The sequence below is a fragment of the Portunus trituberculatus genome, chromosome 48 (assembly GCF_017591435.1).
Source record: "Portunus trituberculatus isolate SZX2019 chromosome 48, ASM1759143v1, whole genome shotgun sequence".
Taxonomy (NCBI): Eukaryota; Metazoa; Arthropoda; class Malacostraca; order Decapoda; family Portunidae; genus Portunus; species Portunus trituberculatus.
The window spans coordinates 27116413-27140881 of NC_059302.1; the positions used below are offsets into that span (position 1 = coordinate 27116413).

The following is a 24469-nucleotide window of genomic DNA, read 5'->3' on the forward strand; positions in this document are numbered from 1 at the left end:
TGAGAAATCACATCTTCCTTTTTGCCATCCATCTTACTTTCTTTCCACATTTTTTCCATTCCTTTCTTTATTTTTTTTCGTCTTTCCTTCGTTTTTCCTCTCTCCTTCCTCTCTTTCTTCTTTCTTTCCTACATTATTTCCTTCCTTTATTAATTTGTCTTTGTATCTCGAGAAATCAGACTTCCTAGCTTTCTCCTATTTCAAACCCGCAGGAGCTTTCTTTTATTTATTTATTTGTTTTACTTTTTTTTCGAAGGAGAAAACTTGGAGCAACTCAAGAGGTAAAATGTTCTCGTATAGGTTTTATAATGGTCTTTTTTTTGTGCGTGTGTGTGTGCGTGCGTGTGCTTGTGCGTGTGTATTGATAACATTTTCGATGATGTGGTTCTATCCTCGTATGACATTGTAGGAATATATGTTTAGGAATACCGTGGGTAATGATTCCATGCTGTATCTTGTTACCTGTAGGCGTAGGATATAGTTCACTGAGACGTATTCCTGTTCCCCACGCTACTGTATCCTGTTCCCCACGTTACCTTAAAAAAGACAAAAGAACATAATATAGATTGAGAGAAGCCATCAGATCTACAGTACACTCCTCTCACCCTTATTCTGTCCAACTCTCTAATACAAGAATTAACCAGTACTCTCTGCCTGCTTCTGTATTTCCATCTTCCTGCGTCTTGACTTCTCCATAAATTTACCTGTCCGGAGTGTTGGGTGTGGCTGAGTGGCCTTGCAAGTGGTGGAATGTAAGTAGCTAAGCATGTTACTGTTGTGTAGGTCATGCCAACTTTACTTTTCTACTCGTGCTGTGTTTACGCATACCATTCAACTGAGTGTTTCCATGCATCCGTTTTACAGTGCTGCGTTTTGTTGTATAAATGTAATATCGGTGCTGTGAGTTTTTTGTATCATGTGTGTTGTTTCATCCAGTGTGTGTTGCATTTCATTACGTATAGCATGTAGGGATCGATTGATTGATTGAAGAGAGACAGGATGTGTTTGAATTGATGGATTGAAGAGAGACAGGATGTGCAGGAATAAGACCAAGTAGTGCCAAGGACAGAGATGAAACACTTAAAAGTTGGTTGGACTGGAAATTTGTAACAGTGATGCATATTATTATTATATATTGTTATTATTAGTAGTAGTAGTATTATCATTATTATTATTATTATTATTATTATTATTATTATTATCATCATTATTATCATTATTATTATAATTATTATTATTATCATCATTATTATCATTATTATTATTATAATTATTATTATTATTAATGTTAATATTATTATTAGTAGTAGTATTATCTTTATCATTTATTATTAGTAGTAGTAGTAGTAGTAGTAGTAGAAGTAGCAGTATAGTAGTAGTAGTAAAAGTATCGTCATTATTGTTATTACTACTGCTGCTATTGCTGCTGCTGTACTACTACTACTGGTGGTGGTGGTGGTGGTGGTTATATTCGGAGATCTTAAGGTTGAATCATATTCTGCACGGAACTATTCCCTCTTACAAGTATTTTTTGTTTTTTCTCCCGGCAAAGTTCTAAACTTTAGGTAATGGTGTGATTAACCCTCCCACTGCGAATAACAGCATGAAAACTGTAAGTTCATTTAAATAAGCCATAACTTTATCTTGCAAAAATTAACTCTAGGTTCTGAATAGTCTGAATCACTCAATCAGATTGTTACGCGTCACCCTCGAAATTTTACTTTCAGACCATTACATAAGAGAAGGGAATCCATAGGAGTTGATTATTAATACAGGTCTAGGTTGTAACTTTAAGCCTATCGACGACGCAGATCCTGTGAACTGCATGGCCGTTGGGACGTGGGAAACATTCAAGTGTTATGTTGGAGCAAATGGCGTATTAGCATTGGGAGGTTACCGATAAGGCCTGTTACCAGACTGCGATAAGCCCTTTTTCCATACCAGGAAGCTGTTGGCGAGGGATATATAAGTGTCTCCACAATAATATACTCGTCAATAAACTCTCCGTAAGACCATCTCGCGTCCTCGCCAGCACTCCTCAGGGATGGCGCTGTCCTTCTTGCCGTGGATGGTGCTGGGCTGCCTCGCCATCACCCACCCCTGCTCAGCCTTCCTCCCCACCAGCCTCAATTTTACTGACCCCGATCTGACGTCCCTCTTCTGTCCTGATCAGATGGTCGGACAAACCACGGACCACAAGGTATTATGGCCTGAAGTGTGCTGGTAACCTCGGTCCGTATGCTTGAACCTGAACACTTCGGGCTCTCAGAGGGAATGTTTTCAAAGGCCACAGACATTATTCGGGTTCTCATGAGGTTTTTTTTTTTATTTAATGTGTTTTTTTTCATATTTATGGTACGGAATATTTATTGGACTATCGATAGAAGTATGAAAATGCTCTTGAAATCCCTACAAAACAAGACAAGAGACTGTTAAAGTAATTGAAATAAATGCGCCACTAACACCATGACACTCAAAGCAGTCGTCACTCCTCACTCGGAAGCAGAAGCAAAGAAACAGGCATAGCCGTCTACTTTTCCACGTAGCACCTACATCAAAAAATAATAATGATAAAATAAATATAAGGCTGAACCATAATATAACCAGTAAAGAAGGCTGAACCATGATATAACCAATGAACTGACGCTTGAGGAAAGGAGCTGCTCTGTTCGTTCCATAAATTCATAAAGAAAATTTTTGTCAACAGTGAAACATTAATACAGATCCCGAGGCGCAGCGGGACCAAAGAAAACGAGGAAGAATGAAACAGCCCCAGGGTTGCCACTAATGACACGAGCCTAGCTGATATTTTAAAGACCCTCGCTACTCAAGAATTGTTAAAAGAAATGCGGGTTTGTTTGAAGGGGCTTTATAATATTGGGGGGTTTATACATTTATTTATACTTACTTCAATGAAGATTTTTTTGTTTGCGAACGATTCGAAGTTTAGAATAGACCTTTAAGCGTATTTTCATTAGACTTTTTGTTAATGTTAAGTCGAGTTACTATCGAACAAAAATATCTTAAGTCACTAAATATTCGTTGGTGTCAGTCATGCACTTGAGTAGAAATAAGTTGTGTGTGTGTGTGTGTGTGTGTGTGTGTGTGTGTGTGTGTGAGATTAATTAATACGTATTACTGGCTATCTTTTTCTTTCACGTTCTCTTTTGTTTTCTCCTATCTATGACTTGCCTTTTTTTCTGGGATAGTATTTATGGATAGGACTGACGGGGAAACGGGACGGGGCGGGACGAGGGAGATATGACGGTGGGACGTGACGGGACTATATTTATTTACATATAGATCCTTTCCTTATCACCTTTCCCTCCCTCACCACCACCACCACCCCCAGGCCATCACCCGGGAGGCGCTGCGGCGGGAGGTTCGTCGTTTCTTCCTGGACGTCACTCCTGCCAATGCTTCTCTCACCATCCCCGAAGACGCCTCCCTCTCAGAGATGTTTCGTACAGTCTACGGCTCCTCCGCGTCACCAGCTCGCTTCATCAAGGTATTCGGGGAGGCGAGAGACGATTATTAACATCTGAAGTCTGATAGTAGTATTTATTGATAAGAAATGGGGAATGTGTTAATCATGCAGGAAAAACGTGAAGAAAAGGTTTGTTTTCACTAGTTTTATTTTCACATGTATATAACGTTGATTCTCTCTCTCTCTCTCTCTCTCTCTCTCTCTCTCTCTCTCTCTCTCTCTCTTCAAGGCTGTGAATGACATCGCGTGGAGTAACGCCATGACGGAGGCGGGGAGTCAGACAAAGTTCCAGGCTGCGTACCACATGGACGGGGAGCGCCTGGTGGAGGGCCACACGCTCCTGCAGGGCCGCTACCAGCAGCTCATCAGGACCATCACTGTGGACAGGACCTACGACTTCTCCAGGGAATTGCTTGGCACATCCCTCAATGGCATCCAGGTGAGAAGGGGAAAGTGGATGAATACATGGCTCATAAAATTTGTGTATGTAAGAATAGTAGGTACTGCATGTTTTGGGGTTTTATAGTATTTAGAAAATTAATGTTTATAGCCTACCTAACAGAATCCTTTTCTTTTCATAGTCTAGACTTCGTGACGTATATCATAACTAACGAATAGTATGATAATGAATATTTTGTATATATAAATGTAGGGGTCATTAGTTTAACATAATGCACCATTGGGGTAACTTGCTCCCGTTGAAGATCGCGGCGCATAGCGTGCTTCTTTTGTATAGGTAGGCGGACCATAACTGCAAGTGACTGTGCGACCATAGTGCTACCATACTATCTCGAGCACTCTACGCTACCAATATGAACGCACAGCATCCATACCAGTAGCAGTCACGTGGTATCGCTTCTATCCGCGCTACCCTTACCAGACCCCTTCTATACAGCTAAGTTCATACTAAGGGTTAGGGAAGGCATGCGATAAATACCTATATCTTCAACCAGCTCGCGGCGGCAGTCACGACTCGCTAGCCATCGAAAGTGTTTTGAACGGTAGCACCCTTCTTTTTTTTCTGTCATGCCAATTTATTTATTTATTTATTTATTATTATTATTATTATTATTATTATTATTATTATTATTATTATTATTATTATTATTATTATTATTATTATTATTATTATTATTATTTTTACGCTGCGAAGGGGGAGCCGGGAATCAAGACAAGCGGGCGGGACGGATTCTTTAAGAGAGTGCCAAATCGAATAATAATACCATATATTATTTTTCGTTCCCCATGATACTTATTATTGGCTTTGGCATAACCGGGTGTGTATTTTTTTTTTTTAAATCTCTCCATCTGAGCTTTCCCCTGCATCGATATCTTGTATGGAGATTCGATTACATTTCGGAACGTTGGTGTGAGCTAATGAATCGTTGTATGCAGCAGCACAAAGTGGGAGTGGAAACCTTACATGCAGATAGATGCTAGTTCTCCTTCACCATCGTCACTTTTACATCTATTGCCTATTTCGCAGGACTTTTATTCCCAGTCGACGTGGATTGAACTAGGACGAAATTCCATACTGGAGGGTTTGGGGTTGCCTGGAGCTGACATCGGGGAGGTGGCTGGGCCCGGCGACGCCACTTGCACCGACTGTGCCTCCGCCTCGGTGAGCCCCGCTACCGCTGCCACTGCCTGCTGTGTGAATGGTGCCCACCTTGCTGTGGAATTAGTTGACTGAAGGAATCTAGACCTATACAAGCCTAGCCCTCAGATAGAAGCTCTAATATTATCACTTATCTCGAGAAACTGAAATTTAAAAATCATTTTCTTCCTTTAGTGTTTGTTTATTGGAAGAACTAGTGGCAATTATCAAAATAACATTAAACCACAAATTCCAAATATTTTATTTCGTGTTAAAACTTTTTTTTTCTACTCACTATACTCACTATAAAAGTCAGAAGTGTAATAATTATTAACCCAAACCTAACATACTAGCCCTGAGGTAGCATAGGTAGCATAGTCCAAGTATGTTTTGTCATTGAATGAAGTGCTTTGCAGGAGAGGCACTACTGTACTTCACTATAATATTTCAGAGAGTTAAGGATGTTTATTTCCCATTATCTGAGTCTGTGAAAAGGTTACTGAATAAATTTTCATCAATATTTATTCATAATTAGATCATTTTAAAGACAAATTTCTGTGGACACCTCAGCCTGGCACCAAGTGTTGTCTGTATTTGAGCAAAGAGGTTGTAACTTTTACTTGAACTATATTGTGAAAGCCTTCCCTATTATGTAGTTAAGACTGAAGTACAGCTGATGCTTTGACTTGCATGGCCATTCCTGCACACTTGTTTTAACCTCAACATTGTTTTGTTCTCTTTGAAGGGTGCATGCACTGGCAATGTCATTCCGACGGGCCGGCTGAGCAGCGGCTACTATGAGTACACTGCTGTGGGAGCTGATGACTTCATTGTGCCAAAACCTGATGGTGCTGGTGAGTACCTTCAGCTTGGCTCTGCTTCATTCCTACTTAACACAAGAATTCAGTTAACTAGCCATTCTATTTCCAAACTAAACAGTCTTATATACTTGTAATCTTAGCTTGTAAAGAAAATTTTCATAAGAAATCACTAAATTTACAAAGTGATTATTAGGTTACATGTTTGAAGTTCCATCTACAAGTTACGAGTGGCATGGAGTTGGATTATATTTTGCATATTTAAAGGTGCAATTATTAAATTGCTCAAAAATAGTACCATATCAGTATTTACGGCAACATGGTACATATTACACAGGAAATGAGAATGTCTAGGAATGTAGTGTGTGTGAAGAAATTTTTATGCCATTCTATGATTTTTTTCAAGGAAAATGTAGTCACGGCGGACCACAAGATGCATCAGCAGCAAAGGCAGCTGTAGGGGGGATAAACAAGGAGTCCACCTCCCCATGCTTCTCACCCCACCACCACCTCCACCAGCAGGCTGTGGACCTCGCAATTTCAGTGAGTTCCCCAGAAACCTTCGCTGATTAACACTTGTGATTTGAAGGGATCAGCTTGATGAGTAAAGACTTTGGTCATTGACTTGGTGTTGTTTCTAGCTCATAGAATATTATGTAAAAATATTTTACTCTACAACAAAAGATATGCAAGTCATTTGATTGCATTTTGAGTGGAGTGATGGTTATGGAGGAATAACTACTGTGATGGAGTGCCTTGTGTTCCCTCCCTAGGCCAGTGAGCACTATATTGGAGTGTTGCGAGATGCCATCGGGACTGACCACTTCACCAATTTGTTGAACCTATACCAAGGCTCAGCCCTTTCCATTGTGATCGACACAACAGGATCCATGCAAGATGAAATAGACACAGTGAAAGAGGAAGCAAAGCTCATAGTACAAAAATCTCATCCAGAACTTTATATTTTTGTACCATATGGGGATCCAGGTAAGCAATAAAAGTGGTTAAAGAGGGATAGCTTTGAAAAGATGCATCTTTGACCAGGCAAAGCAGATGTGGAATAATGTACTGTACATGTTGATCTATTATGGATTTGTACTGAAATCTTGTGCAATCTCCATTTTCCATGCAATAATTGTGACGGCATATCCTCCATTGTAGAATATGGGCCAGTCACAAAAACCTCTGATGCCGAGGAGTTCCTTGCTGTGCTGGACACTGTTAAAGCCAGTGGTGGATGCTGCTGCATGCAGGAGAAGTTCTGGCATGGTCTTCAGCTGTCACTCATCAACACTCCTGACTACTCTACCATCTTCTGCTTCACTGATGCAGGAGCTAATGATGCCGAGCTGATGGATGGTGTGTTGGCTCTTGTGACAGCTAAGCACTGCAAGGTGAGCAAGATTACAATTGTCATTCCTTTATTTCCTGATTATAAGAGTTAAGTGAGATTTTAATCTAAAAATTAATGATTTTCATTCCATGGCTAACTTCAGAAGTTTTGGTGTATGCACAGTTGTCATTGAAGTATTCCAGTCACTTCCATCTATATCAAACTTTAAATTGAGACTCATGCAATGAAAGTGATTTATCTGAACCATCAATCACAAAGAAGAGCAGTTATATGGATATGATTTGAAATTGCTAGTAATGTTCAGGTTAGCTTCAGCTTAATGTTATTTTTCTTTCAGGTGAATATAATCTACAGTTACAACAACAGACAAGACAGCTGCCCTGACTATGTTACCTCCGGCACAGAAGAGCTCAAGTATCTTGCTACCATCTCTGGTGGTCTCTTTATCGAACTTGAAGAGTTTGATGCTGGTGACATTGATGGAATTATGCAGGAGGGTGTGGATGAAAATAAGGTATATTGAGATAATTGTGACTTTTTTCAACTAGTTTTCTTTAGGAACTCTGTGTCAGAGAAAAGATTTAATAAAAGAAGTCATGTGGACAATAAAAAAAGCACTCATTATAGTAGTAAATTGGTTTACTGCACTCGGAATGGACTAGAAATTACAAACGTGAAAAGAACTTCTATAGTAAAAGGTTATTAATGCTGGAATTCTTGTGGTAATGAAATTGATTTTGTGACAGCCTTAATAATCTTTTCTATCTAACATTTGATCAACTTTGACAGGCAGGGCTTGTCAAAAGAGATAATGTGAAGGCACACCATGAATTCAGCTTCCCTGTTGATGACTCCATCAGTGATTTTGACTTTGTCATATTTGGTGCCATCACAAAAGCCAGTGTTACTGATTCTGTAGGTAAGTATGATGATGCATATTTGTTAAGTTACATCAGTTGCCATGAATAGATAAAAATATACATATATGCAGGCATGAAGTTACATTTGTAGAATATTAATACTTGAGAAGTTAAAATGCAAATCCATTTGCTCCCAGTATCAACTAATGGGAATGAAAAACCTGATTACTACCTGCTTCCTCTTTTCTAAGAATGATTTCATTAATAGAAATTGAATTGCAGGAACTTACATTGATCTTATGGATAAGGACACCCTGGCTGTCACTGATGGAGTGGAGATCATCTCGCACACATCAAAGCTCAAGGCAATCAAGTTTACAAAACCAATTCTTGGTGATTGGTTCTTTGAGGTGAGGAAATACTCCTAAGATGCATCTTTGTGTGGTGCATTGTTTTGTTTCCTTTCATTTCTTATCATATGGGACTTTAGATGAGCATGGCATTTTCCATGTGAAAAAATTCTTATTTAAAGCTAACTATGTTTGATAAAAAAGAAAAGCCAGTATTGAATACTTGTATTAGAAATAGTAATTTGAATTCATTACTGGCATTAACTTCTTTTATAATTCAGAAGTGTTACTCTCTATTAGTTTTAGTCATAGGGCTGCCATGGTACAGTGGAACCATGTGTGCTTTGGGTTCCAAGGGATCTCCAAGCGCACGGGTTCAAATCCTGTCCACGTTCCGAGTGTAGGTTGGGCTTCCTCACTCGGGGCAACGGTTTCCTAGCGGATAGGCTTTGAGATAGGAGGTACCCAAAAAAGTATCCCCTTTAGCCCATAAATTCCCGTGAAAACTCCCACATGGTATAAATAAAAAAAAATAAAAAAAATTTAAAGATGCTTCTAAGGTTGTTAGGCAAGAATTTACTATTTACAATTATAATGATGAGGGAAAGATCAATTAGCTGAGTAATAAGTCTTGGGAGTCCTGCTTAAGGAATTACTGGATGGAAATGAGGACTCGGAAACAGTAGATTATGAAGCTATTTCAGTATTAATCAGCACATTTATTCTGGTGGTGTCACAGGCAGACGGGCCTGAGTACAGTGTATCAGTGAGTGCGTCCTCCACACTTGGCCTCCTGTCTGAGTTTGCTGAGCTGGACCTCACTCCTCCAAGACCCGGCTATGTGGTGGTGCGTGGCCAGCCCTTGTCAAGTGAGTCGTGTGAAGTTATAAAGATTGCAAGATTGTGGCAGTGACAATGTATACTACTTTATTTGGTCATTTATACAGTAAAAGTAAAGAAGCTTGGTTTAGATTGGACTTGGAGTGTATATTAATAAAAACTAGTTACAAGTTGTATTTACTTATTTCCACATAGTAAGGCCAACATATCAAAAGTAAAGAAATCAATAATTGCAGTGTACCATATTGTTGTATCACACTTTGGCTATTGTTCTATTAATAGCACATATTTTGTCACATCTTAATGTGTTATATTTTTAGTTAATTTAATCAATTTATTAATTATTTATTGATTATTCTCTATTTATTTTTTTTTTTTTTTTTTTCTTTTGTCAGTAAATAGTTTTTTATCAATTTTGTTGCATTTAGGGCATCTTGGTGAAAATTTGGGCATGATTTTATTGAGGATGGTAAAATGCTATTGTTGTTTTAGATATGAAGTATTATGTGGAAGTGACTCTCTTTGGCTACCTGGAAAGTCATGTTAACAGCGTAACATCAATGAAGTTTATCGACACAGTAAGTAATATTGTCCCATATTTAGTCTCTGTTTGAATACTTGTTGGATAGTAAAGAAGATCAAGTATGTTCTGTACAAAGCATGTATTTGTCTTGATTATTCAAAATTGTTATAAAAGTTGTTTTGTATCTCTCTCTCTCTCTCTCTCTCTCTCTCTCTCTCTCTCTCTCTCTCTCTCTCTCTCTCTCTCTCTCTCTCTCTCTCTCTCTCTCTCTCTCTCTCTCTCTCTCTCTGCATGTGTGTTGGTTGTTTTGGGATTATTATGTGTATTTTTCCTTAGGCTGGTAATGAGCTTTCCAGTGTTCCCTATAATGGAATAGTGGATGAGCATTTCTTCATCTTGTCTGAGGATCTTCCTGTTGGTTCCTTCTACATCCAGATTGAAGGCTTCCTTGAATCAGGTGATTAAACTATCTCGTTGTGGGAGACCTCTTTATTCATATCTTATGAGTACACTTTATATAGTTTTTATTCAATTTTAGTTTCTTTTATTTTGCACCTACTTTAATTTTTTCTTCTATTTACCAGTGTACTTCAAATTGATTATACATTTTTTTTAGAATCCTTTTTTTATTGCTCGGTTGTAATGCAAGCATATGTTACCTTTATCCATCCTTTTTCATATGTTCCTGCTTAGTTAAAATACAGTCCATTCTGTAGCCCCACAGATGACAGTCTTACTTTCTTTTACCATAAACAAATCTAGGCATCTCTGCAAGCCATATACTCAACAAGTCGTCCTCTCGCATCTTTTGAAATGCCTTTGTTAAGTATTATATGAAATCTATTTCTCAGGAAGTCCCTTCATTCGCCTGTATTCCACCATGGCACAGCCAGTGGAGTGCCTCATTGAGCTTGTAGTGGCAGACTCTGTGCTGTCCACCACTCCAGGCCATTCTACAAAGGCCACTTTTAGAGTACACAATTATGGACCTAAAGCAGAATTCCAGTATGCTGCCATTGATGAAGAAAAGTTCATTCATGACTGGAGCCCTCACAAGTAAGTTCATAAAGCTGGTTATAGTATTTGAGGATAACATTTGTTGCCAAAGTACATAAAAATTATAAGATTTCCATGCATTTGATATCAGAAACACTGAAATCTTTGTGTTAACATTTTCTCATCAGATCAACTATTTCCTCCATGGGTTTTGTTGATGTGGAAGTAGAGTTCAAGGTGCCATCATCAGCCTCACCAGGCACCACCAGCACCATCACCTTCACAGCTAGCTCCCTCCTCACTGAGCACAACATCAATACCTACATCACATACTACATTGTTCTTGATGAGGTACTGACACTTAAGTTTATTTTATGAAGAAAAGGTGATACAAGGTTATGTACTCGTATGTAATTAATCTGGGCAGCTTCCTACTAAACTAAAAAAGGATGATGTCTGAGGTCATTCTTTGCATTTGTGTCATTGAAGAACAGGTATTTCATGTAGATAATTCACTTCAACCTATCATTCATAAGATGGTTGTATCACTGAAGTCCAACTGCATCAGGTAGTTTTGAGGTAGGCTAGGATAGGTTGCCTAGTCTAACTAGGATTAACATGCCTTATCCTAATCCAGCCTGTTTTTGATCAAATACAGAATAACCTTACCAATTCCAGAAGTAGCTGATGTTCTTTATCTTCATGTGATCCAGCTTACTTTTTAAAATACTTCCTATGTACATGAAAAATAAAATTAACCTGAACCTCACTTCCCAGCATGAGGATGATGTGCCTCCAACCTGTGTGAGCACTGATGTTCCTGATTGTGCTGGCTATGACTCTGAAGATCTGTGCTCTGCGAAGTCTTGGCTTGTGGAGGCAACATTGCAAGATGATGATTCTGGTGTGTAATTTTTGCATACATATGATTCTTGTAAAGCACTATTGTGAAACTGTAGCTTCCAACCAAAGTCACCCTATGAGTAGATCCATAGCTTACAAGATTAGCATTGGTCGTGTATTCACCTAGTTGTAATTTTACAGGGCCTGGGTATCATACTCGTGTGGCCCCATCTCCATATCTACACACATCCAACTTTCCTTTAAAACTATGCACACTCCTCGCTGACACCACCTCCTCACTCAAACTATTCCACACCTCCACACATCTCTGTGGGAAACTATATTTCTTCACATCCTTCAAGCATATTCCCTTGGCTATCTTTTTACTATGCGATCTCGTAGTTCTATTTAAATTTTCCTCTCAACATCATTTGTTCATTATCCACTTCATCCAATCCATTCAACAGTTTATAAACATGTATTAAATCTCCTCTTTCTCTTCTTTGTTCCAAGGTAAGCAAATTAATTTCTTTTAATCTCTCCTCATAGGTCATTTCTGCCAATTCCGGTACCATTTTTGTTGCCATTCTCTGCAATCTCTCCAACTTCCTTATATGCTTCTTTTTATAAGGGGACCAAACCACTCCAGCATATTCCAATCTTGGTCTAATTACCATACTAATTAATTTCTTCATCATAATAATGAAAGGCTAATCCAATATTTTTATCAAATTATATGTTTCTCCAAACATCTTATCAATATGAGCCTCAAACTGCCCATGGTCTTGTATTATCACTCCCAAATCCTTTTCCTTTTCCACCTTTTTCAACACTACTTCTTCACCCATCTTATATGACCCTCTTGGCCGTCTTCCACTCTTCCCCATCTCCATCACATGACTTTTGCTCAGATTAAATTCCATTTGCCACCTCTTGCTCCACTCCCAAATCTTATCCAGATCTGCCTGTAAAATTTCACAATCTTCTTCACTCTTCACACACCTACACAACTTTGCATCATCCGCAAACAAATTAATATAACTGTTTACTCCTCTGGCATATCATTAATATAGACAAGGAAAAGTATTGGTGCCAGCACTGAACCTTGTGGGACTCCACTCTCCACCACCAACCAGTCCGACTTTGCATCCCTTATTACCGTTCTCATCTCCCTCCATCTCAAGTAGTTTTCCATCCACTTTAACACTTTTCCTTTCAGTCCTCCATAAATCTCTAATTTCCATAGCAGTCTCATGTGAGTACCTTGTCAAAAGCTTTTTTAAATCCAAATATACACAGTCCATCCATCCCTCTCTCTTGTATTTTGTCAACCACTCTTGAATAAAAGCTCAGTAGATTTGTTACACATGACCTCCCTTTCCTAAAGCCAAATTGATGATCCGATAATAACTTATGATCCTCCAGGAACCGTATCCAATATTTCTTTATCACCCTCTCACAAATCTTACCGACCACACTTGTTAGAGACACAGGTCTATAGTTAAGAGGCTCTTCCTTACTGCCTCCCTTATAAATGGGCACCACTTCAGCTCTTTTCCACTCTACTGGTACTTCCCTGTTTCTAATGAGCACCTTATAATATCATATAATGGATCAATCAATTCTTCTCTACATTCCTTCAATAATTTTCCTGAAACTTCATCTGGTCCCATCGCTTTATCATCTTTAAGTTCCTCCAACATTTTATATAACTCCTTTTTAGGTATCTTAATGTCATCCATGTGCACATTTCCTTGTACATTCTGAGGCTTTACAAACATTGTTTCTTTAGTAAATACTTGTTGAAACCTATTATTTAGCAATTCCGCTATATTCTTAGGGTCATCTACTATCCCTTGCTCTCCTTTTAATCTTTCAATGGACTCTCTCTTTTTAAGTTTACCATTTATGAACCTGTAAAACAATTTTGGATGTTCCTTACTCTTGTCTACAATATCTTTTTCAAATTTTCTTTCTTCCTCCTCCTTACCCTCACATACTCATTTCTTGCCACTCTATAATTCTCCTTATTTAGTATATTCCTGCTCTTTTCCATCTTTTCCAAGCCACATCTCTCTTTTCCTTAGCCTTAACACAAGTTGCATTAAACCAATCCTTTCTTCCTTCCTCTCTCGGTTTATACTTTGGTACAAATTTCATAACTCCTTCTTTATAATATTTCATAAAAATCTCATATTTTTTTGCACTTCTCTGATTTGTAACATCTCCTCCCAATCTAATTTTCTGAAATAATTTTTCAAACTTTCTGTGTCCATCTTTCTATAATTCAATCTACCACTCCTGTATGTCTCATCTCTCCTTCGCTGTGTTGTTGCTATCTGCATTTCCATAACCACATGATCACTCTTTCCCAAAGGACATATTATATATCTCCACATAGGTACACTTCTCTTGTTAACACCAAATCCAGTCTAGCCGGTTCATCATCTCCTCTATATCTAGTATTTTCCTTCACCCTCTGTTCCATCATATTTTCCATCATTAGATTAAGAAATCTCTCTCCCATGCTTCCTCTCCAACACCACTTACTAGATTTTCCCAATCCACCTCCTTACAATTAAAATCTCCTACTAGTATCACCTTTCTTTTTCCAGATAATACACTTTCCAAACTCTGTAAAGTATCCTTGATCATATTGTCGTATTCCTTAATGTCCAAGAATTTGTTTTAGGAGGTACATAGGTCACCATGATTATTAATTCTTTTCCATCACTTTTTATCCTTATGCTTATCACTTCTGCGTTGTTCTTCCCATACCAAACCTTATCCACATTTATCTTTCTTCGTCATAATCATAACTCCTCCTCCACCTTTACTCTCTATCCTTTCTCCATATATTATATTTATTATCCAAATTTACCTTTGTTTTTTCATTTAATTTTGTCTCAGTCAAACACACTATATCAGGCTTCTCCACCATCATATAGTCTTGCAATTCCAATCTACTTGACAGTATCCCATCTATATTAGTATACATTACGGTCCACCCACTGCTCCCTCTAGGGGCAGTGGGTGGACCACCGTGTGTGTGTGTGTGTGTGTGTAATTCACCTTGGTCGTCTGCTGGTCACCCAGCCAGTCTTCCCCATTACGGTGTGTGTGTGGGGGGGGCTCACCTACACTTGTCTGTTGGTCAGCCAGGTAATCATTCCCCAAAAGAAAAAGCTCAGAGCTCATACTGACCAGTCTTCAGGTAAAAATTAGACAAGCAACACATCACACACTGAGACAGTAAGGCCACAATTCCTTGGGTTACATCCCATAACCTACTTGCAGTTAGGTCAACAGGGTTACACATTAAGAGGCTCACCTATTTGCCTTGCCACACCTGGGACTCACACCTGAGCCTTCTTGGTTGTGAGCCAAATGTGCTAACCACACCCCCATGCATGCGTGTACTATTCACCAAGGCATGATCATAAGCAGACCTACAACCACCAGCCATTACCTTCTCAGTGTAAGCTCAGAGCTCATTATTATTGATCTTCAGGTAAGACTGTGACCTCACACTCCATACACCCCATTCCTCTGGTCAGGGGAGACAATAACTTCCCTGCTTATTGGTCGAAAAATCCTATAGGTGACCAGCCTCTAGTGCAATTCTAATCTATCACAGCCAACACAGACTCTGCCTCTTTACCACTGACCCACGAGGCAGTGTCATGTGTGTGTTTGTGAGAGAGAGAGAGAGAGAGAATACAGATTTTTAATGCCTTGCAAGTAACATTCTTCAACTCCTGCAGGACTTCTCCAGATATACTCTCAGCCTGATGGGGATCTGACTTTGGATGGGTTCTCAACGGGTACCACACATCCAGTGACGGCCACCTTCAATGGCAGCTGCTGCCTCCGAGCCATGAATATTGTGGGCGTTGATGTGAGAGGAAATCTTGGCTACTGTCGCTATGATCTTGGACCCCTAAAAGGTACAGCTTCTGATTCAAGGAGTTGGTGTAGACTAAATAGTGTTGTTTTTCATTATTTTTTTAATGTTTTATAAAGATGTTATAAGTAAAACAAACCATATTCTCATCAGCATGTTGGAAGCAAAAGTCATCATGTCATTACCTGAATGCTCACATTTCATTGTTATTATCAGTTTTGGGCACCAATAACCCAAGAGGTGTGGTCATTTGAATGGTCCAGTAACAATGAAAGTATTTCCTATAATTTTCCTCTGTAAAAAACTACCTGCAAAAGTATCATTACTTTAATATGAACATTTTTTTTTACCACTTTAATTTTATTGGTGTCTTCTTTTGTATAAACAAAACATTGCATCCCTCTATTACTGAACTTCTTGAGTAGGTTCAGTAGTGGAGATTGTGGCGGAGGCTGTAGGAGAGAGCTGGGTGTACCTCAGGTGGAACATCAGTGATGTTCGGGATGACCTAGACAGATATTCCATCCTGATTGATGAAGATTATTCTGACACTGTAAGTATATGACTCCTGTTTGAGACTTATTTGTCTATTTATTTTCATTGCTTAACATTTGGTTTTAATGTCGTAAATTTTGAAATATTTGGTTCAGGTAATGTAACTCGCATTATAGTTAATACTGTATTGTGGTGCCCTCACCTGGAATGTTGAATGCTACAGCCTGATTTAAACTCCAATCTTGCATATTAAAGGTTTAAGTAAACAATCTTGTTGAAAAAAGCATTTAACATTCCAACAGATAACTTTTCATCTGTGAATTATTTATTTTTTCAGTCTCGCTGTCCAAATCTTGTATGCTACAAGAATGTGACATACCTGGAGTCTTGTATGCTGCACACTTTCACCCTCACAGCTCACTACAAGAGTGTTGATGGTGTGGTGACAACTGGAGCCCCAAAGAAGACAGATGCCACTACATCAGGCCCAGGTAAGGCAGTAATTCATTGTTGGACACTGTTTCTGAATGTCTTCACACTGCTAACCAATTAGATTCTGGTGAAAATTACAAATATGAGCTACATTTTCATTGTAATGGTCCCAAAGGGTAAGAGGAATTGAAGTACACATTTTAGTTACAAGCAGAAGCTGAAGACCTAATTAATGTTTTATACTTACAATGTATTATACATTTTGTTTAGCTCCTCTACCACCCACCAATCCCTCCATTGACTACACTAGTGACACCACAACCAGCCTCTCTTGGACACCTCCAAGTAATCGTGCTTGCCTCGACCACTACCAGGTGAGTGCTACTTCTCTCTTTCTTAATTGTTGTAATTTTATGCTTATTATTGTTGACATAGTTTTTATTGTTATTATTATTATTATTATTATTATTATTATTATTATTATTGTTATTATTATTATTATTATTATTATTATTGTTATTATTATTACTATTACTAATTAGATGTCACCCACTATCCTTCTATGCAGGTATGCTTCAAGATGTATGGGACAACATTGAATATGTGTAAGAGTAGTAGTAATAGCAGCATAGTTCTGGATGGACTGGAGCCATGTGCCATCTACCACATTAACATCACTTCTGTCTCTGTTTCTGGTCAACTCAGTGAGGATTCCCTTCTCTTTGACACCAACACAGATGATGCAGGTACCTTTTCTCTTCCTTTGTGTTCATGAATGTATATCCAAGATGTCATGATAGCATAGATTCAGGAATACTGGATGTAGTTCTTATTATTAAAGTCTGGTGTTGTTCCTGCAGCACCTGGTGCACCCAGAAACCTGAGAGTGAACAATCAAACAGAGTACATGGTTTCCTTGGCTTGGGATAACCCGCGTGACCGAGCCAGCTGTGTGGACAAGTGAGTGCTTCAAAATTTGTTGGAATAATTAGATGGAATATTGTTATAACTAACGACTTCCAGACCACTATCTTCATCAGAGCATTTCACACATTATCCTTCATTTTACAGATGGAGAATTTCATACCTTAAACACGAAGTCAAATACCAGGAGGTGAAGCTTGTGGCTGACAATTTTGCAACAGTCTCTGATCTTGAGGCCTGCTCTGAGTACACCTTCTTTGTATCTGCTGTTTCTCCAGGAGGATTTCAAGGTGGTACAAAGACTACAAAAGCTATGATGGAGGAAATAGGTGAGTGTAAACTTCATCTGGCTATGACTCTATTGACACAATATTTGTTTTAAATTATTGTAAATTCTATTCAGGAGACTTACATAAATCCTGGACCTGACAGAGCCAACAGCAGTGACATCGGTGAAGGCCACAGCACTGAATGCCAGCAGTGTGGAGGTGGTTTGGGTTCCTGCAATCAAGGAGGAATGTGTCCACCACTACCTTGTTTGTGTCACTCACCTCACCAGCTTAGTGCAGGAGTGTCACAATGATACAGATCTCCAACGGACCTTCACAGTAAGTCTTAATGAGTTACGCGAGACTGTAGGTAGATGATATGTTGTTGTGTGATACTGAAATCTTTTTCTTCCAGTGGCAGTATGTTCTCTTTATTTCTTATTGATGGTTCTGAAGGGTAGCTTTGTTTCCATCTTGGTACTGTGTGTCACTTGCAGGGCCTAGAGGCATGTGTGGATTATGAAGTGACAGTGACTCCAGTGTCTCCCTCGAGTGTTCTTGGCAGCCTTACCTATGATATCGCCAGAACTGTTGACTTTCGTGAGTTTTCTCAACAGTATTTAAGTTAGAATGGCACTAAATATACTGAGCATAGCTTTGTATGTTGGGCACAGTTATTGCAATTATATCTGATTGATATCCTCAGGTCCCAGTCCCCCCACCAGTCTTCAGGTGACAGACATCACTTCCAGTACAGCACATATTACATTTAGTCCACCATTAGAACATCCACTTTGTGTTGTAGAGTATGACTTTGAGGTGCAGGAAATGAAAAGTATAAAATCCATTAAGGTGAGTTGATTATAATCTTGTTATTTTTCTAAATTACTATTTCTTTAGATGTGTTCTTATTTGGGATTGATTTAGTTTTAACATTCTAATGATTACATCAGCTATGCTTTTTTTTTTTTTTTTTTTTTTTTTTCCTTTTTTTTTTTTAGAAAAGTAGAAAGCCATACTGTTCCATAACATTTTAATTACCTTTTAAGTATCTTTTGTCTGGTGATAAGCTATTGTGTATCAATATTGTCTAGTCCATGTCTCCCTTCATTATTTTGCTCTTGATATTATCTTGTCTACTTCAGCTCTTTCTCATTTGTGTTACATGACATCCATGTACAGTAAGTTCTGCCCCATCATTTCTTTGAGCAATCATAGTATACTATGTACTGATGGTACTTGTGTTTCTTTGCAGGTTATTTCTCCCAGTGTTTATCTGCAGGAGACATTGTCAGGTTTGAATGCCTGCACTGACCACGAAGTTCGGATCTCTGCTGTTACTCCCTCTGGACTTGAAAGCGAAAAGGCAAATGTTAACTTCACAACAAGTGAGGACACTCCTTCAGCTCCTCGAGCCCTCACCCACATCACAGTCACTGTGGACCAGATTGAGCTGCATTGGTTTGCACCTCTGGTAATTGTCATTTATTTAGCTTCACCAAAAGGTACTCAGTGTCATCATGAAGATACAAACAGCAGTTTGCTACTTTCCTTTTTACAAGTACTGCCTGTCTTGCCCTGCAGACCAATCGCCTGTGTGTTGATATGTACAAAGTGTCTTGGACCAGCGGCAGTGACAGTGGCAACACAGACTACACCCCTTCAGGTTACCCACCAGAGGTGAAGGTAGGTCCTTGAGAAGTGCTATTCACTTTGTCTTTTGAAGTTTTATTGATTGTTCTATAGATAAAGCACTTTTCCCCTTTGTCACATATTTTTCCCCCTGCAGATGACAGTGAGTGGACTGGAAACCTGCACATCATACACATTCACTGTTGTACCAGTGACACCTTTGGGAGATGAGGGATCCTCTGTCACATACACTGTCTCTACCAGCTGTTAGGAGTTGGGAAAATTGGACTCTGACTGACCCAGGAACTAAAGTCTAAGTTGAACTGCCTTTTTTATTTTGTTTTCTGTTGACATTATAAAAAATCTAATTCCAACTAAAAATTTTATTTTAGTTGCAGTTTAAAATGATACCAAGCAGAAGTTGATCACGGTTTATAGTGATTTTGTGAAAAATTTTGAAGTGTAAAAAAACACTTCAAGATATTCACTCCTAAAGATTTTTCATAATTTCATCTTTGTTTTGCTATTTGTATTCATCTGATTGACATGAAATTTTCACACATGAATGTGTATACAATAGTGACTTCCTGGACCATGATAAGATGATAGCGCATCAGATTCCTGCTTCTCTAGATAATGTTATTGACTCATACATGAGAGTTGGGAAGGCGCCATCAGTAGTGTCATGGTAATCTGTTGTTTTACTACTGAACTGGACACTCTGAGTCATTATTAGTGTGTTGAAGTGAGATGGTGATAAGTGAAATATTTATTACTCATCTAGTCCAGTTTTATACCTCTGTCTCAACATATCTTTCGTGATAATGTTATTGTGAGAGTTATGTGATGTGTAGTTGTGATGATGAAGGTTGTGAGAAAAATTGTTTGAAAAGATAGTAGTAGTCTTATGATACAGAGCAGTGTTATTTACTAATTTTTGCAAGGGAGCCACTTCGGTAAAACAAATTCATTGAGAGGGCTGCAGTCTCGAATATCTGTTGCCTATTTTCAAACATACAATAGCAAATCTCCAAGAGTAACGAAAGCTTGAACTCAACTGATTCAGCAAGACCACCGACACCGAGGGCTAGACGTCTCATCAGTTTCCCGCAGTGGACATGTACAATTTCTGTACGATTAGGATAGGGATGTTAGAATATTATCTCTTACTGTGACTTCGTCTTCCATCTCACCTCATGAAAATATGTATCTTACTTGAAAAATTATTATTTTACTATTTATTTTTGTTTTTTATTCATTTATTCATTTTTCGAGAGCCACAAATTGAGTCATCACGAGCCACCAGGGGCTTGCAAGCTGCACAATGAATACCGCTGATATAGAGAGATGGTTTAGAAGTGTGCAGTGAGGCATGGAGTGAAGGGAGTGTCTTGGAGGGGGAGATAACACAGGTGATGGAGGGGAGAGGGGAGGCAAGGATTCAAGGTCCAGCAGTTTCCCAATGATATCTTTGTTTGTTTGTTTCTTTTGCCTTCTTTTCTTGAAGTTTCTGATTTTAATCCACGTCAATTTATGCTTGTAAGGACGTTATTTCTGATGCCTAGCCACATACTGTGTAGGGCATGAGTCAGGCTATGACACAAATGCACAAGACATTTAAAAATGGGTTCCTGGTGGGAAGGGTATTTAATTATAAAAAAATAATGTTTCAGAGAGACAAATGTAATCTCAATTTTAAATCCCCCCCAAAAGTAGATAAATAAATCCTGCACCAAGTTGGAATTTTTTTTTCAGTCTTGGTGGGGCGGGGGGAATTCATGTAAGTCGGACATTCACATTTGTCGGATGTACCTTTCCCCCTAGGAGTCCGAGTTAGCGAGGGTCAAGAGTATTAACAATTTTTTTTGTATTTAGGATGAAATTGCATGTATGAAACTAATGACATATATGCATTGAGCTGTACTGTCTGTAACAAATGCATGCTTGATAATTAAGAAAAATCTTGTTGATCCCAATAAGACAAAGAATTGTTTTTTTACATTTTACTTTGGAAAGTTTTCCTGGCAAAAGATAAATGACTTTTTTTTAACCCGTACAGCATTTTGGTATTTTGTCATTTTCTTCCCACCCCAGCTTTGTAAGATTTAAAGATTTCTTTTTTGCATAAATCTGCCTAAAACAATGAAAATTAAGAAAAGTAATGTCAGTGCTTTGGGATTTCTATTGAGTTGGAAAGTAAAATGGTCTTGATCTTCTCTTGTCATATTTAGCACAAATTTATGTATGTTTCTAGAGAGTAAATCATTTTGAGCTTTTTGATAGTTCATCTCAATGTACTGTTCAGTTGCCCACATGAGTGTTCGTTCACACAATTAGTTTATAAATGGTTTATAATTGTTGACTTCATGATATGTTTTTCGCATTATTACAAACAATATATGATGCTTTTGTTTCACATTGTCGTCATGAATCTATTATTTACAAATAATATTTGTTTTTTACCTGTACCTGAAGATTATTTTTTTCCCACATGATTATAAGTGCTTCACCCAGAAGGATGGCTGGGGAAGCTTGTCAGTTATGGCAGTAAGTTAAATATGTTGAGTGGTCAGTATTTTTAAAGGATCAGTATACTAGAACACCACCACACAAATCACCCTTGACACACTCGAGTGACAGGAAAATTATACATTAAATACGTACAACATACGTATCTGATGCTGTACTGGTTGAAGAAAAGAAGTCAAACAAATAATGCTGAAAAAAACCTTATTATACAGTGTAATACAAAAGTATGTTTTCTATAGTAGGTTAAGTATATGTCAGTATCAACACTAATATGTATGGGCTGCCAGAACACCGTTTAATATGCATTCATCGTTATTCATCAATAGAAACTTCGCCATAAGCTAATACAATACGTACATGCCACATAAATGTTTTCATAGACAGTGCAGGCATTCATTATTCGTCATTCATCTATGTGAAGAAGTTCAAGCCACTGCTGTATTTCCAGTACTTATCCATTACAATATGTCTTCACTTTTTGTAAAAAGTAATATTGATACTGAGTGGCTCAGGTCACTTTCATGACAGATAGATGGTACACTATTGCTTACAGGATCACACAAGTATTAGTGACGTTGGGGCAGGGTTTGTTCATAGTAGCTACAGTATTTCTCTAAATGATATGAGAGCAGCTGAGATAGACCAGCAGAAAACTCATGGAGTTGGATAATTATAGTTGCTTTTGAAGAGAAATTTTGATTGCTGTCTCCATATATGTAATTATTAATAACCTTATCACAGAACATATTTTTATATATGTCAGTGTCCCATCTCAAATATTATATAAAAGTTAAAACACAAAACTTTTAAGATCTTTGAAAAAAGTTTTGTTTCCAGACATAAACTGTAGTTTCATTGAGCTGTTACTCAGCTTGAAAAGAAATAATTTGCATGCTTGGAAATTCCTTCCAATAGAAAAGGGCTTGAAAGAAATCATAATAATGTGATTTTAGTGCCCCTTTCACATGAAGACACTGGAGACCAGCACCTATGTCAGAATGTCCCCAGTGTGAAAGGATCAGGCAGCTTCAGGCAGTTAGTGACCAATGCCGATTCATGGTATCCCTTCTCTTTCTTGTCAGACAAAAGAATTAAATCAAATGAGGAGCTTCTCTTATTTTTTACTGGAGAGGTAAAAGAGGAAATTGAAAATAGCACAAATTACATAGCTTACTATAGTAGAAAAAACAACTGTACACACACTCAACTAGCATTACTTTCTAGCTTTGTCAGCTTGCTAGCTTTATTACAACTTTGGACATTTGGTGATTTAGGCCAAACTAAATATGTTTTGGACAGTTGCTTGAAAATAAGTCAAAACTGAAATATTTCACCTAAAAAGACCTACCTGGGAACTTTAATCCACTCATGAAATCTCCCATTTGAAACAGTGCCCAACAATGAGTGACAGTAAGAGCCAGTGTTGGACACATGTTGTGAGAGGACACAGCAACTGTAGTGGCATCACATGAAAGGTTCTATTGAAAGTTACTGAAGGTAACTGGTGCCAGTCACCAATGTCTTCATGTGAAGCAGTCCTTAGTTTTGTGATAAAGGAATGACAGGTTGAGTTACGGACTATTGGACAAGTACAGTACTATATGATAATGAGAAAAAATATTTTGTTTATAGATGACAAATACTACATCATAGATAAATGGGGAAGTAGAAAATATGCATCACTCAGCTTGACAGGTTATGCAAGAAAAGAATGTCCATTATGTAATGTATTTTGAAATAATGAGAAGTGGATCTAAAGAATAGCCATGCACAAGTCTCTACCAACCAAGAGTGATAAGGTGTAGTGTGGACAGTGATGCAAGGTGTACCATGATAGTGCTGAGTTATGAAATGCTGCAACAGGTGCTTGAATTTCACCAGTTTAGCCCCTTCAGTATCATGACACATTTTCTTATTCTACATAGTATCTGGCAATTTTATACAGCCTCAAAAACTTATGTAGGGATGAGAATAGTCAAGACTGTGGCCATTAATCTTCTGACTGCCATAGATCCTCCCTAATGTAAATAAAATGGTCTAATTGCACACAAATCTCAAGGTATAAATATATCCTAGTATTGAAGGGGTTAAGTGCACATATTTATATCCATGAAGATGGCACCATATCAGAGAGAGAGAGTGCAAAATATTTAAGAAACAATAATAATGTTTTTTAAAGATTTTGTCTATGATGATGTTATTAAGAGATTTTAGTGTTGTCCTCTTAAACCATAGGCACTTAATAGATAAATGATAAAGAGGACGAATACTCCAGAATTTAAATATCTAGAATATAATGTACAAATGTGAAGTGGTTTGGCTGTTTTCTTTTTTTCTGGGCAAGGGTAACAAATATGACACAAAAAGATCCATTTAAGATGTCAATCCAAGAGAGAATTGTTCAATAAGAATTATTCAAAATTACAAAGTATCTTGAAACTTTCCCCTTGAAAGAATTTAGTTCATAGGCAGGAGGAAGTATAGAATCGGTTTCAGAGTTTACAAGCTAACAGGATGAAGGATTAAGAATACTGGTGGACTCTTCCATTAGGGAGATTGATAGAATAGAGCTGAGAGAGAATAGAAAGTCTTGTGCAGTGAGTGTGCAAGAGGAGG

General features: G+C 38.1%; 1 protein-coding gene across 2 annotated transcripts in view; it reads left to right on the forward strand.

Moving 5' to 3' along the window:
- LOC123498935 (von Willebrand factor A domain-containing protein 7-like) overlaps positions 1 to 21792 on the forward strand; it is a 34101-nt gene extending 12309 nt beyond the window's left edge. Inside the window, exons 1-30 of one of the 2 annotated variants that reach the window (XM_045246502.1) lie at positions 1992 to 2200; positions 3353 to 3508; positions 3717 to 3926; positions 4974 to 5108; positions 5830 to 5938; positions 6309 to 6445; positions 6676 to 6889; positions 7064 to 7296; positions 7594 to 7770; positions 8046 to 8175; positions 8399 to 8526; positions 9206 to 9335; positions 9799 to 9884; positions 10166 to 10286; positions 10681 to 10885; positions 11014 to 11176; positions 11603 to 11729; positions 15433 to 15615; positions 15998 to 16125; positions 16405 to 16558; positions 16770 to 16873; positions 17068 to 17245; positions 17360 to 17459; positions 17571 to 17752; positions 17856 to 18031; positions 18190 to 18292; positions 18399 to 18544; positions 18948 to 19166; positions 19277 to 19378; positions 19482 to 21792. In XM_045246502.1, the coding sequence (XP_045102437.1) occupies positions 2045 to 2200; positions 3353 to 3508; positions 3717 to 3926; positions 4974 to 5108; positions 5830 to 5938; positions 6309 to 6445; positions 6676 to 6889; positions 7064 to 7296; positions 7594 to 7770; positions 8046 to 8175; positions 8399 to 8526; positions 9206 to 9335; positions 9799 to 9884; positions 10166 to 10286; positions 10681 to 10885; positions 11014 to 11176; positions 11603 to 11729; positions 15433 to 15615; positions 15998 to 16125; positions 16405 to 16558; positions 16770 to 16873; positions 17068 to 17245; positions 17360 to 17459; positions 17571 to 17752; positions 17856 to 18031; positions 18190 to 18292; positions 18399 to 18544; positions 18948 to 19166; positions 19277 to 19378; positions 19482 to 19595 (4506 nt within the window). In that variant the 5' untranslated portion in view covers positions 1992 to 2044 and the 3' untranslated portion in view covers positions 19596 to 21792. Of the gene's footprint in view, positions 1 to 1991; positions 2201 to 3352; positions 3509 to 3716; positions 3927 to 4973; positions 5109 to 5829; positions 5939 to 6308; positions 6446 to 6675; positions 6890 to 7063; positions 7297 to 7593; positions 7771 to 8045; positions 8176 to 8398; positions 8527 to 9205; positions 9336 to 9798; positions 9885 to 10165; positions 10287 to 10680; positions 10886 to 11013; positions 11177 to 11602; positions 11730 to 15432; positions 15616 to 15997; positions 16126 to 16404; positions 16559 to 16769; positions 16874 to 17067; positions 17246 to 17359; positions 17460 to 17570; positions 17753 to 17855; positions 18032 to 18189; positions 18293 to 18398; positions 18545 to 18947; positions 19167 to 19276; positions 19379 to 19481 lie in introns of those variants that run through there. The other variant, XM_045246503.1, reaches the window with a different exon arrangement.
- Positions 21793 to 24469: the final 2677 nt, after the last annotated feature.